The sequence below is a fragment of the Vanacampus margaritifer genome, chromosome 4 (genome assembly GCF_051991255.1).
Source record: "Vanacampus margaritifer isolate UIUO_Vmar chromosome 4, RoL_Vmar_1.0, whole genome shotgun sequence".
NCBI lineage: Eukaryota > Metazoa > Chordata > Actinopteri > Syngnathiformes > Syngnathidae > Vanacampus > Vanacampus margaritifer.
Window position 1 is genome coordinate 25,182,655 of NC_135435.1, and position 15,662 is coordinate 25,198,316.

Consider the following 15,662-nt stretch of genomic DNA (forward strand, 5'->3'; position numbering starts at 1 on the left):
CTGCCCGAGCATCTACACCCGTCCCCCCCTCTCCCACACACACACACACACACACACACACACACACCCCAACATTGAAAAAAAAAAATTTTTTTTTTTTAAATCCATGACAGACGAACGATTATGGAAATGATATTACATTGGTTTCTTTAATGGTTGCATCACATTGCATCTCTTCTCCCTCTGCGTGTCACCCTTTTCACACATGTGGGACTCACGCACGTCTTTGGGCCTGATCAATAAAGATAGTGTGGGAAAAAGACTTTTATCGCAAATCCGTGGCAAGACTTGAGGATGTTAAACATCTCAACACTTGAAGGACATTCAAGCTTTTAACGCGGCACGTCCGTGCCACGGGAGGATTAACAATGCAAGTTTGAACCGTCGTCTTTGATTGGCTGCGAGAGCTCGTACTGTGCATGATCCACTTGAAACTGATTTTGTTTTATGGTAACAGGTGGGGTTATAATCGTTTTGGATTTTTCATTATAGATATTTTTTTATTTCCTTTTGACTTTGACTTTTTAAATGTAGTTGGTTTTAATTTGTTAGTTTTTTTTTAAAAAAAATGTTTCATATTAGTTGGATTTTTATTAGTTTTAGTATTAGTTTTTTTTAATCTTCATGGCTGGGGAAAAAAAACAAAAATGCTCAAAATTAGAATTAAAAGTAAAGAACGGTTTGACCTTCCTTCTTCTGAACAAACGTACACAAATACTGGAAAAAATAAAAAATATAATTAAACTTAGTGAAACCTTGAAAGCTCATTTATCATATTAATTGACAAAGATAAAAACAAATCACGTCATATTATTATAGTTTTAGTTAGTTTGATAAACATAACATGAAGTATGTATAAAAAGTTGATCAAATGGTTGAAAAACAACCAAATGAAAACGTCATCCAAGTTCACGACGACTTGAACGTCTCGCCAGATTTTCCTCCCGAAACATCATCAAGCTCCTATTCGCACCCGCCCACCCCGAAGCCGCTTCGCTGAGCTGTCACTCAACCTCAGGATCGGCGTGGGAACGAGGACGGCGAATGCACACCAAGCCTCGCTCCTCGAACCTCTCAGCATCATATATGTATATTTTCAACGTAGCAATCAAAGACGGGAAAGCAGAGCGTGATGTAATATTGATGGCCGCCAGAGTGCACGCACACACACAAGACACGCGCGTCTGGACCTGAGAGTCGATTGACTTAATATTGTACACTTTCACCATGTGACAAATGAATCACTTGAAGTGATCTTAAGTGTCTTATATGAAGCACTTGACAAGAGTAGCTGTAGACTTGAAGTAACGGGACCAACACAAACATGACCCTGCCCTCCAGCTCGCCCCCCGGTTGGCAGGGTTCGACAGGAGCGTGACCACACAAGGCCTGTACATGGCGTTTACTCAAAACAGAAAAAATAAGAAATAAACACTGGAGAAGTTGTTGAAGTTTTAGTTTTTTGTTCCAAAATAGCATCTTTGTTAGAGCCAAACTTTTGAATTGGAAAAATGTGTTTTCATTTCCTGTAGTGTTCCCTCGTTTTCCGCTGGGGTTAGTTTCCAAGAATTACCCGAAATAAATGAAATTTACTACACAGTTTATACACTTTACTCATTGAGGCTTTTACTTTTTTTCCCCACATTTCTCTCTTGTTTAAACATTCTCAATGTTCAAACCTTCATAAATTTGATAAAATAGGTACATTACTGTAAAAAACAAAACATGCAAAATTGCACACAAAAAATCTGTGATACAGCGAGGTCATGAAAAGTGAACCGCGTTATAGCAAGGGAACACTGTATACAAATAGTTGAAAAATTGCTAGCTATGTTGCTATGTACAGATAGACATCTAGCTATCTATCTATCTATCCATCCATCTCAAAAGCTAGATAGCTAGCAAGATAGCTAGATAGCTAGATATGTCACTAGCTAGCTAGCGACATAGCTAGCTAGCTAACTAGATAGAGAGATAGATAGATAGATCTCAAAAGCTAGATAGCTAGCAAGATAGCTAGATAGCTAGCTAGCAAGATATCTCACTAGCTAGCTAGCTAGCTATAGACAGACAGACAGACAGCTAGATAGATAGATAGATAGATAGATAGATAGATAGATAGATAGATAGATAGATAGATAGATAGATAGATAGATAGATAGATAGATAGATTAGACAGACAGACCGTGTTACAATGTAGCAAGATGTAGCCTATCAAGGAGCACTTGGTATTTGTGTGTGCGAGTACTTGTCTGAGCGCTATTTCAGATTGATGGACTTTTAGTGTGTGTGTAGTGTGACATGTCAAAGGGTGTTGCGGCGGGTTGCGTTGGTCGTGGCGGTGGCAGGGAGGGGACAAGGGCCCCTTCGCCACCACTGTCACTTTGATGAAGGACGGATTGGCTGTGCTCTGATGTGAGCGTTTCATCACTGTGATGTATGGGCTATTGTGTGCGTGTGTGTGTGTGTGTGTTTGTAAGTCTGCCGAAATGTTTTCCCTCTGTTAAGCGCCTCGGCCTTTGCTGTTGTGTGTTTTTCCTCCCACACTGGAAAGACATCAGAGTGCAGGTGGTTTGCATTATTCCCTACAAATTCCACTCATGACTTGACGGGGAATCACGAGCCAAGGCGCGTCTCGTCACCTCAACAAGAAGACATACATCTTTTTGTATCATGTCCTTTTACGACAATAAAGTCATGTTGGCAGATATAAAAAAAAAATATTGCCACTTTATGAGAATGTCATATTAGGAGATTTTTTTTAACACAAGGGTCATAACATTAGGAGAAAAAAGTGCAACTTTGAGAATGTCAAATGAAATAAAAGTGCAATTCTACAAGAACAGTCATACTATTAGGAGTGTGCATTTTTTCATGAGAATTAAGTGGGGGAAAAGGTAATTTTACAAAAGTAAAGATGAGAAAAAAGTGTAATTTTATGACACTAAAAGTGCATTACTAGAAAGAAACTGAGTTTATGAGAATTCAATGACGAGGATAAAATGTTTATGAGAATCTTAATGTTAAGAGTAATGTTTTATTTTTCCCGAATATTGTCATAACAATAGAGGGAAAGGGCATTTTGCAGCAATAAAGTTGTAATATTATTACAAACATATTTTACGCTTGTGAAAATGAAGTAATAGTGTTAGGAGATAAAAAAGGACCGGAGAGTGTAATTTTATGAAAATTCTGTTAAATGATGCAAGAAAAAACATTTTACGAACATAAAGTCATACTATTCTGATAAAAAAGTGTGATTTTTAAATAATAAAAGGTACTATTAAAAAGTCAAAATCATAATTTTATTTAATAGAATTAAGTCAAAATTACACAACAATTGCAGTGTTATAGAGGGAAAAATGTGTGATTTTTGGGGGGGAATTTTAGGAAAATTAAGTCAACATTTTATGAGGAAAATAAAGATTACTGTAAAAATTATTGAAGTTTTTATATGTATTATAATTACTTTAATCACATGAAATTATTATTTTTTATTTATTTTTTTCTGGAGAAATTATTTTGTTTAATATTTATTTATTTTATTGTAGTTTGATTTTATGCATGTAATATGAGGTTTTTTCTCTCCTTTCCAGTTTATGATTTGATTTTTATAAAAGTAGTTTGTTTTTTTTTTTATTAATACAATACATTTTTTCTCTCTGAACAGTAGTTAAAGGCTTAAGAAATTTCAAACCACGTTACATTTGTAAGGAACATGCATTTGCATTTGTGGGACGAGCAGCAGTATGCGAGTTGCGGCCATGAAAATGTTGCCAAATCTCTGACGAATTTGAACGCTTCACCGTCTCTCAACTACAATTGTGACCGGCATGATTTCCCAAACTTGCTAATCCCTTCGCCAGATGTTTTGAGCTCCATCCCGACTTCCTCAATTGTCATCTTTCCTAAACAATCTAAACACCTTGTTCCAGACAGCACTGTCTTTTAACCCCCCCCTCCGCAATAAGCAATCCTCTGTGGGCAGGGTGTGGTTGCGTGCCTTCCCCTGGGTGGGGAGCCCGTACTGTAATCAGATGACAAGTATATTGTCTGGCGGCTAACACCAGGATTACTTTGCTAACCTTCTTGTAGCCGGCGGGAACAATGGCGGCGGCAGCGGCGGACTTGTTTGGAAAGATCTCCGCTTACACTGAAACGTACCGCGTTTCTTTGACTCCTTGAGGCCAAAGTCGTGACTTGGGTCTACTGTATGCATATTTGCTAACATCAGGAAATGGAGCACCTCACAATAAGGCGGAGAAACAAAAGCAAGAGGAGCAAAAACAACTGAATGTCATTTAAAATGTTACCATTAAATGTAAAAAACTAAAATAATAATAATAAAAATATATAACAAATACAAATTATGTTTTTAGATTTCAAAAACACAGTATTTTTTTCCCTCAATTTTAGGATTGGCAAATTTGAAACCAATTTGCATGAAATTTGCATGAAAGTGTTAATCAGGCATGCACAATGCAATTTTTGAACGATTGAAATGACCTACACGAGAATATCCACAAGCATCTCGCGCATGGAAACGGAATTAAACGAATACTACAAATTAAACAAAATAATAAATTCCTGTTCAAAGAATTTTGGTCCATACATATACTGTATATGAAATACAAAAAAATAATTATGTAAATATGCAGATTTTTATTTATTTATTTATTTTAGCAAGAAACCACCAACATTTTTAAAAAGCAAACTAAAATTCACAACCTTTGGAGATATATTAAATAAAATATACAAATATTTGGCTTGGGTTTTTTGGGGGCGGGAGCTATTTTTATCACAAAACTAAAAAAAAAAAAAAAAGAAGAAGAAAAAGAAAGCATTAGACAAACCCCCGGCTCCTGATACAGGTAATGAGAGTCGTAAATGCAATCCAACTGCTTGGATCAAACGGTCCTCTCAGCGTTAGCGGAAATTTTACCCACGCTCGCCTCATCTAAAAAGCTCGAGCGAGCCCCTTTCAAAGCGTCCTATTGCGATGCGCCGCCGCCGTCCTGTAATCATGCTGGCTGGTAAACAGAGTAAGGAAATGTTGTGTTAGTTGATGCCGCCAATTAATTATATTGCAAGTCATTTAAAAATCTATAAAAGAAGTATAAACCGGTTGAGGCTGTTTGAGAAATTGTAAGTATGGTATTAAAAAATGCAATACGTGTATTTCAATGGCCTTGGGCGTTGTTATATTGGAGCCTTTTTTTTTATTTTAAAAAAAAGAGCTCTGTCTTAAAAAGGAGTAAAGTGTAAATTATGCATATCATTCCTCCCCTGCACCAACCAACACCCCCCCCCCCCTCCTCCAGCCCTTTTCCGCGTTCTTTTTTCCCTGTTTTTTCGCAGGAAACATGGCCGCAGTCCACGCGTGCTTTGTCCCGCTCGTTCCGCTCTCCTTCCCTGGAGGTGGTGAATGGGGGGGTGGGGGGTGGGGAGGGAGGTGTAGGTGTCAGAGTGTTGCCTGGGAGAGGCTCTCTTTGGGTGCTGGAGGCGGCGAAAGGAGCCTTGTGTGTGTATGTGTGAGCAATGGAGTGTGTTGCATGGAGCCCGTGGTGTGAGGCTGATATTTTGCTCTGCGGGCAACACAACTGGAAAAATAACCCGCCACCCCACCAAATATGCTACTGTGAGTACATGGAAATGGATTTCATGGACAGGACTGTGGCCGGGCAAAATTGTCTCGTATTCTTGGGATTTTTCAGTTTAAGTCCCACTATTTCGCGGAATTCTTTTGTAGTGTTAATAACTTTGGGCTAACATTCCTCTACACTGGGCGCACTATAACTCCACTTTCAACCACTAGATGGTGACTTACTTATTAGTTTGTGATTCAAAGAAGAAGAGCAAAAACAGGAAGTACTGAACTGTATTTCAGCACAGCATAGTTTTTGTTGAAAATTATTAAATGTTATTCATTGTAATCCTGCTTTTTAAACCCACAGAAAGTTATGACAGCAGTAGGTTCATCTTTGGGAATGATTATTGCTGTATATTGTATATTATAAAAAGTTTGTTAGTTTTAGGAATTTGGTACTGTAAACATTGTAGTACTCTTTGTACATTATTTTTGTGTTATCCATTGCTCTCTCTCTCTCTCTCTCTCTCTCTCTCTCTCTCTCTCTCTCTCTCCCTCTCTCTCTCTCTCTCACTCTAGTCAGGTTTCCATCCAGCTGTTTTGATTTTATTAAGCAAATTTACTGAAAATGGACAAAACGGATATGCGACTTATGCCCGTGTCTAGGGGACTCCGCCGCTGTAGGTGGCGGTATACACCATAGAGATGAGATCCACCACCAGTAATTTAAAAGAAGAAAAAGAACAGGTGACTGCACCGTGTGATGAAGTCGTATGAGTTTGCCGTAATATCCGGTCAAAATGTGCGACGTGTATTCGGTCTTGTCAGCGTTTATTTGCAAAACCCGTTCCCATAGCCAAAATTTGCATTTTCCTTTTTTCGATACGCTTCAAAATCCACTCCCTCGAAGTGGAAAAACTCTTTTGCAAATTTTGGCCCCTTTTTTCGAATTTCTAGCGTTTCCATTCAGTTTTATTTTCGCATTTCTTGAAAATTCGAATAAAAATGGATGGAAATCCCACTTCTATCTCTTTCTCTAAATATGTGTTTAAATGTGTCAGATGAACACCCACTCCATATAATTTTGAATAGTCAATGACAAAATGATAGCTTTGAGACTTAGAACTCAGTTACGGTACATATTGATTACAAGCTAATCAATTGGGGTCTTGCTTTCACTTCAAACCCTCACCCTTAAAAGTGAGAATCCATCCAGTCTCAAGTCAAAACTTCAACTGGTATAACGATTGTAAAAAATAATACTGTAAATATATATTGTCACAATTTGGAAATGTTCATATTTTTTTTCCCAAGATCTATACTTTTGGCAGGTGTCATTTTTACGAATTATTGACCAATCTAAAGTGTTGAAAATGGCTTGCTCACTTCGATGATGCAATGTTGATGCCGTTTTGGGGCTCTCCTGAAAAGTCACCATTTTGGAGGTACAAGATAATTTGGTGAGTGTCATTTTTACGAATTATTGACCAATCTAAAGTGTTGAAAATGGCTTGCTCACTTCGATGATGCAATGTTGATGCCGTTTTGGGGCTCTCCTGAAAAGTCACCATTTTGGAGGTACAAGATTTTGCCCCAAATGAATGAATTACTGCGGGAAACTTGCGTTACCTGCACGGAGTTGAGCCTGCAGTAACCGTTGAGGGGGAATCGGATGACGTGGGTGGGGTCCTGGTTCCAGCCGGCGTTGACCGAGTTGCACATAACGTCTCCCGTCTCGGGGAAGATCTCCTCGATGAGGACCTTCTCGCCGCTCAGGGCGATCCGCTCGCCTAGGTCGGGCGCCACGCGCACCACTAGGCAGTCGCAGGGCTGCGCCATGCGCCGCTGCTCGCGCTCCTGCTTCCAGCGCTCCAGCTCCTTGATCATGGGCGTCAGCTGGTAGTAGCGCGCCTCCTCGTACAGCAGCTGGAAGTCCTGTCGTGGTGGGAGAACAAGAAGTCAGGCCCCTTCATTAGGTACACCTGCACAACGGTAATGTCAGAGGAGGAGACCAGAGCTCCAGACTAGCCCTAAATGGTGGAATTAAAAAAAACAGGAATCTCCAAAAATGAATGCTTGTTCACTTCCGTCTACGAAAAATAATAAAATAATATATTGGCCAAAAAGCCAAAATGTCCAAACAAACAAGCATTAAGCAGGTGTCAGCTCTCATGCCTCACCGCGTTAGCCTTTAGCATGTTCCAAAGTCCATCAAGGCCATCACACATGCAGACAAGTTTTGCAGCAGATTGCCGTCCTCTATTCCCCCGGCGGGTAGCGCTCGCCGGGGGCGCTTTGCCCCTGCGCATTTGCCTCTAATTTCCCACAAGAGCAGATGGCGCCATCATTCAGCGAGAAGAGAAGGGATGCGTTAAGGTTTTCTGCGTCGAAAGCAGATGGAAGGTGTGGAGGAGGCGATGTGTGCACAAGCGAACGTGAGGGCGAGCCTCAGACGCACGGGACGTTTTCATGTATGCCCAACGTATGTTAATGAGGTTAAGAAGATCCTATTACAAGCAGATTTTAATTAGGTTAAACCTAAATCCTGCTGCTAAACAATTAGTAATGAATACATATGTGTTTGGATTAGCGGGGACTAAGACTGACAGCTTCATTCACTCTTTTTTAAGTCAACTAATAATGGACTTTCTTGTTGCTTAGCTGCTAGCTAATCAAGCTAAGCAAGGAAGCTAGTTTGTTAATGGCAACTAAACAACAATGGCAAGCAATCCTTTTATAGTGTGTCTTGATATGTTGAATTTGTGGATGGCTGGTTGTTCCCAATGTTTTCCTTACTGCTTTTTAGTCCCTAATGTTGGAATTTTAATGACAAGTGCGGAAGGAAAAATGATGTTTGACATTTTGTCATTTGGAATAGTAGCGTGAAATGGACAGATGCTAATATAAAAAAATCACTATTAGTAAATATTGTGGTTAAATTTATTTTGTTGTTGTTGTTTTTAGAAAAAAGTACAATTCTGTTGGATTTGAATTCCAATTGTGGCAAGAGCTTATACTCGTCAAACCTTATGCAGAAAAATACAACTTAATTTTCAATAATAAATAACAATAACAAATATATTATTGTAATTTTACAACCATTTCCCCCTGAAAAATGTCTAACAAAAAAAAATTATAGAAAAGAACGTCTTCATTGAAAACATAAGCTAAAAATCTAACTTCCTAAGGCCATGTTTATTGTTTATTCCTCTTTATTTAGACTTTTTTTCTAGGAAAAAAAAAACACCACAAAAAAATAAACACATTATTCTCATATGACCGCAACTTTTTTTTCCAGACACAATGACACAAATGAAATAAGATCACAACAGAAGTGAAATCAACCATTGAGTGTAAATGCTTTTAAATCCAGGTTCTTGAAGCTGATTTTCAAAGAAACATTTTGAAATCAGCTTCACAGAACGGTCTTTTAGTCTTTTTGAAAACCTACTTTTATTTCTTTCCATACTTTTAGATGTTTAAAATGTCTTCTGTTAATATGTTTAAATGTTGTAAATATACTTTTCTTTGTTTTGGTTCTGAAGGTCGTTAACTGGTGTGATTTGCAAATGTCACAGAAATCCCAAACCAATCGGAAGCTCCCAATTGGTTTTAATTCTGGTTGTCTTCCTGCAACTGACAAAAACATGCACTAAGACGCTTCCCCTTTAGGCAGCTCTGCGTTTCAAAGTGCCTCATCTGTCCCAGCTCTGAAGCCAGTGGATGGATGTGTTTTTAACGGGGCTTCTGTCTGCGAGGCACTTTAGTCATCCCCATTCCAGCACAAGACAACAGAGTCATCTGTAGCGCCGACGTGAGGATGAGGAGAAAAAGACGGCGCCCGGCAACGGCTTGGTCGCGGCCGCCGCCAGCTCTACCAGACAACTTCATTCCCGAAAAAAAGCTGGGTCCGGACAGACAGCCCTTTTTGAGCTTCAGAATAATGGCCGAACTGATCGGCCGCCGGCAAGGCGACATCTCTCAGGGTGGAAAAAGAGGAAGATGATAAAAATAGTCTCTAGCAGGAGGACAGACAGAGTGGCCTCGGAAAAAATAATGAGACACACAAGTGGCGTTGAACATCATGAGTCGAACATCATGTATAGTAAAATAGCGAACCGAATGTAACCATTTTTTCCCACTTTAGTTGATAACTGAAAAGTCTAATTACATAAAAGTTCCTGTTAGTTGAAGCAATTTTTTGGAGCGATATTATGTTGTATGGTAAAGTACTGTATAGCACAAAAAAAAAAAACACTCCACAAATGACTGTTATTAGCTACCCACTACCAATTTGACATACTTGAGGATAATCACGTTAGCATAGCATGCTCTGTTGCCACTGACTGACTATTAGCATTGGACTTTACCAAATAATTATAAAAAATAAGCTGCTAGTGGATAAGGAGCGATTAGCCTCGCTAGCTTTGGCTAATATTGCCGCTAGTTCATAGCAGTAATACAAACGACAGCACTGGCGCAAAGTGAAGCTACATCTTTGTCACCCCTCCAAGATAGTCGGCCATTGCTGGAGCTCTCCATGCAAGCTGGCGAGACTTCCTTGTTCGCCGTCCCCGCTCACTCGACCATTGAAAGGCAGTTTGCAATGGCAGAGCCCAACCCAAGACACGCTTAGGACCAGCCCCTCGTTTGAATAACATTTCGATCTGACAGAGTGTCTGCAGCATGAAAAAAATAAATGCGAGAGCAGAGCATTTTTATTTATTGATTGATATTTAATTATATTTATATATTTATTTGTGTATTTATTATTATAATTTTTTAAAACTTTTATTTATTTATTTAGGGATATATATGTTTTTTTGGTTTTTATTTCCATTTATATTTATTTTTGTATTTAATTTTTGAATTATATATTTTTTATCCGTTTTTATTTCCACTTTTAGTTATTTATTTAGTCATCTATTTATTTTGGTAGTTTTGATCCTCCATACTGGACAAGATGGCCCATCTTACAAAATGATCTGCTATGGAACGCATAAATACGACCAGCCAGCTTGTTGATAGACAAATGTGTGCAGGCTCCCACTAATTACAACAACTGCATTCAGTATAATGTTGTTTTGTTCTTATTTGTTTTTATGCCTGTCCATCAAAATATGTCTTTACGTTAAACCGGTTTGTGGCAGTAAAAGAAAAGTTTGTGGATCGCTGTACTGTGCTGAGAAACCATGCAATCAATTAATCAACTTCAATTCAACTTTCATCACAGCGACTGTAAAAAACATTTAGTCTTTCAACACCTACTATAGGCTACACTTACAATAGCAATAACTACACACATGCGCAAGGTCTCTTACGGGAAAAAAAAAAAGCACTTAAAATGTGAAAAATAAGTATGGGTACCTCACGTTATTAGACTTTCACACAATAAAAGTACGAATAATGGAATCGTGTCCCGGCCCGGAATAGACTAAGTACCATTGATTCATAGCACAAACTTAACGGTTCATAAGCACACCTTCAGTGCGACTGAGCGTTGCTTACTCTTGTGTGATTAATTGTGCGTTGAATAACGAGGGTGGTTATTAATAGTGAATATTTTTTTGTTCCAGCGATGTCAGCCGAAATCTTTCTTTTTGCTATTCTGCTCAGACTTTCACATTGATTTAACAAAACACACAAGGCTGCGGCTGCCAGCAGCAGAACAGACCCAGGCCTCGGGCGACGGCAAGCCTGATTGTGTTCAGATAAGGACATGCTCAATTCTGCCTTGCACTATTTGCATTCCCCCCCTCACCCCCTCCTGCTCCACCCTTTTCTCGAGCTTCACGCAAATTGAAAGGTATGCAGATCAACACAGGCTTATGCGAGGGGATTGTAATGAGTCGAAACAACGAAATCGGACACATTCTCCTCCAGCGCGGCTGCCTGATTGGACTGTCAAGATTTCACAGAAGGCGAGGCAAAGCATGAATAAAGAAGGCGGAAAACTAATCGGTACTGAGTCAGACCGTCATTTGCCAAAATATGTGGGGCTTTCATGTCGTGTTCTGTTCTTTAAGGCTTGGATCTGGTTCAGACTCTCTGTGGGGCCCCCCCACACCCACCCCAAGAACTGGCCCCCGGCTCTGAGTGGCTCGGTCTCGCCACGTTCCCTTGGAGAGAATGATGAACAAGGAGCCCGCGTGGAAAGGTCATTTCAGTTAAGGTGGATTACAGTGATGAGGAGAATAAACAATACCGCGCAATAATCCTTCAACAGGAAGCAGCCTTGGATGAAATAAACATTGTAACAGAGCCTTGAATGGCAATGTTGATTCATACATATTTTGGCTAACTGGCTAAAGTTGCCGTCAATTTAATTTAAATCAGATTTGTTTTTACCAGTGGATTAAGCTTTATGTATTATTTGTCTTTTCAAGTGCACAAACTCATTAGTAAACAAATGATTTTTCTTGACAGCAGATAGCATCATGGAAAAAGTGGTTCTAAGAAACAAGCTAGGAACTTGCTTCAAAAATGGAAATTTATAATACTGTGTTAGAGTTCTAAACTAATCAGTATTATAGGGCTGTTAACCGAAATACAATTACAATTTTAATTAACACACTCCATGATTGCCAGATTGCCATAATCGTAAAAAAAAAGATTATTAATTGAAATTATTTAAATATTACAACAGTTCTAAGGAAATGTATAAGTGTACAGCAAGTAAACTCCAATACACGATGTTTGTTTATACAAGGAAACCATACTTTCTTTTTTTTTCTTTTTTTAAACTAATTTTATAAAAATTTAAATTAATAAAAATTGGTCCAAACGGAACTTTCATTATTAGTTGTTTCAAATTATTTTATTTGAAACTTTTCTCTTTTTTTTTTAAATAACAATTTAGTTGTTTTTTTTTTACGTTTATTGTTTAAACATCTTCTGTTTTGGACCAAAAAATATAAGATAGTTTGAATAATCGTGATTTCAATTATTACCGAAATAATCATGATTAATATATATTTTTTAATAATCGAGCTGCCCTACAGCCTTACATCTTACTGGTAAAATGTAATTAAAATACTACTACTACTACTACTACTACTAATAATAATAATTAAAAAAAACTTTATAAGGCACCTGGCAGCAATGTCTAGAGTGTGTAGCAGTTGGACAAGTTAGCCAAACTGGCTTCAAGTAACAAATAGCACACCAAAAAAATGCTGCTAAGCTAGTGGCTAATATGCTATACGTGTAGCATCAAATGGCACTGTTGAACTCAGAAAAGTACACTAAAATGGACACATACGATTGGGTCTCCAAGAACCTATTTCAAAGATGTCAACTTACATCATCAGCCTGTGGAGATCTACTGTACGTTTTGGATTTTTTTTGTTTGATATTTTTAATTGAATGCAGATGTTTGTTAGCATGTTCACAGACCAAATTTGTTTGTTGCCTATATACTGTTTTAATTATGAAATGGCAGATGACTCACCCCTTAAGTGTGTTTTTAAGAATGGTTCGCCATCCAAAATAAATCTCACAGTTGTTGTTTTTGTTGTACCGTCATGCTGACTGCTAACTTGGCACTTCTATTGCCGAGCATGAACATTTTTAGTACATTTGCAAATAATTCAGAAACGTTTTTTTTCATTTAATTTGAGGGGTGGGGGGGGGGGTGGCTGTGAATACTTTCCAGATGCATTCCACATGTTGTTGTAGTGTGTTACAAAGCATTTGGATAGAAATTAAACGAGTTGTATCTACAATGAATACAAATGTGCTTTTCGTGTTGTGGGTGTGGCGACACTTGCCTTAAAGTCTTCGGGAAGCAGCAACTTGCTGGTCCTGAGGAAGCTGAGGATGTAGCGGAAGATCTCGCCGTCGCGATCTATGAAGTAGTGCTGCTTCAAGCTGTCCAGCACGATGGGCTCGGTGCCGTTGAACAGGCGACTAATTCTGCAAATTGACATGAGCGGCACACACACAAAACACACATTTAATGAAATGAGACTAACTCCAGTCGAATGCATGAAACAATTACCCTCCATTTATTTTTCAATTTTATTAGCTGCTAGCCTGAAATGCTTTATTTTTCTTTTACATGGCCGTTTGAAACAAGGAGCTCAAGGCAGCGTTCCTCCGCTGCAGACATCGTTTGAAGTGTCCCACTGTGGACAGATTGCACATTCGCCGCATGTACTTACAAAAATTAATGGCGTGAATGTGGCATTTCGTCGCGTTTATTCCACCTGTTACACAGCCGCAAATGAAACTGAAGGGAGAGTGGACAAGAGTCGAATACTAAATGAATGTGCGATGTATTCGGTATACTATACTACATATAAACTGTCAAATCCATCACATGCTATCAAAGTGGAGCTACACTGCTTTTGTTGATCTTACACAGTGCCGAGCTGAGTCACAAGATCCTGCATTTAAATCTTGGCTTGAGCCCTCTCCATACTTGCCTGGGTTTTCTCCATTAACCTCTATTTATGTGGTCCTAATCTGAATTTGTAGTCAAACAGTAGTAGTAGTAGTAGTAAAGAAAGTCATAAATAGTTACAGTCCATATTTGTATGAAAAATATTCCTAAGCTTTAATTGTAAAGCAATTAAATAACATGAAGTAATACGGTAAGTTCCTCATAAACCACGAAACCTTTTACTTATTCACTCTCAGCGATTTTCACTGAAGCAACCCCCTTCGCTCCCGGCTGCTTTCTGGATTTTGACTGATTTTGCAAGGCCCACAGAACATTGTGTTCTACTGCTATAAAAACATGGAACCTACTAAAGGAAAAAATAGAGTCTCTTCTTTCATCAGGAAAAAAAAAGTATATTTGTATCTGTTTCCGTTTTGCAGCAATTAGCATTAGAATATAACTAAGTTTCATCATCATTCACAAATCTGTATAGAACTGTGAGGAAAACAGCTTTTTGCAACATAGCTCTGGTTGATCTCTTATACTCTGCTGCCAAGCCTTCTGTATGCTCTAGCATAAAAAAACAACAACGTAACAACGGACACTGGTAATATTTAAAATATAACACATTAATACGTTTTTGGGAGCAAATGAGTGAATGTTAGGAACGTCGTAAATCAAGGACACCCCAAAAAAAATATGCAACAAGGTTTTAGGATGGTAGCAGTTTCACCCTGGAAAAGATTCCCCCCATGTAGAAATTTGTGCAGAATGGAAAATGTGTTTAAAAAAAGATTTTTTATGAATGCTTTCATTATTTTTTTATGTTGACATATTTCAATGCAATGGCATTTTTTGAATTAATCGTAACGACACAATTCAGGCATACAGTATGAAGGTGTACCCTACGGAGTGCCACTGCGCTGAATTTTTCTGACTATTTAACAATGCTCTTTCCCCCAATAATTAAAACCACTCCTCATGTTGGGCTTGGGGCTGCTGTTTTTCCTAATGCTCCATCTTGTTATTGCCACGCTAAATGTGCTTTATTTTAGCACAATAGAGGGACTGCTTGTGCACACTGGCAAGACAATTGGCAGTTTCCATCATTTTAGGTGCAAAACAACTGTTAGCGAGACTTTGTGCGCTGTCATTTTCTTCATTTTTTTTCCTTTCATCGCAGCTAGGCTTCCTGCATTGGGTGACAAAAGATAATTGTGCAATAAGTTGACCCTCACGCCAGCGTGAAGACATCAAATTCTATTACAAGGAGCAGGAACAAAGCAAATGAAAGGTCTTGAAACAAAACATCACTTGTAAGCTCTTTTGATTTAAACCGCAACTTTTTCAAACGCGTCAAGTGTCAGCTGACCCCAACAATTCCTTTTCTCCTCTTTGACTGTGCGAGGAAGAAAATATGTCTCTTTTTCCTCCCTCCTTTCTTTCTCTCTTCCATCTCCATCCTCCCGTCTCCCTCGCTCGCTTTTCTCTCTGGAAATCGATGCAAAATGCTTTATAAAAAACCAATACTCATCTCCCTGTTTGGCCCGGGGTGTTCCTTTCTCATATGGTCTTGCAATTCTTCCAGCTAGAATTTCACCATACGCCTGCGGGCTAACTCTGTTTTTCATCTCCACTTTTTTAAAAAGCAATTAAAATGCTGCCTGTTTTTCTTTTTCTTTGCCCCCCACC

At 38.7% G+C, this 15,662-nt stretch overlaps 1 protein-coding gene across 6 annotated transcripts in view; it reads right to left on the reverse strand.

Moving 5' to 3' along the window:
- kctd15b (potassium channel tetramerization domain containing 15b) overlaps window positions 1-15,662 on the reverse strand; it is a 36,929-nt gene that overhangs the window by 3,916 nt on the left and 17,351 nt on the right. For all 6 annotated transcript variants that reach the window (XM_077564524.1, XM_077564529.1, XM_077564527.1 and 3 more), the window contains 2 exons: window positions 13,357-13,501; window positions 7,217-7,522 (listed from right to left, as the gene is read on the reverse strand). In XM_077564524.1, coding sequence (XP_077420650.1) covers window positions 7,217-7,522; window positions 13,357-13,501 — 451 coding nt within the window. The remainder of the gene's footprint in view (window positions 1-7,216; window positions 7,523-13,356; window positions 13,502-15,662) is intronic.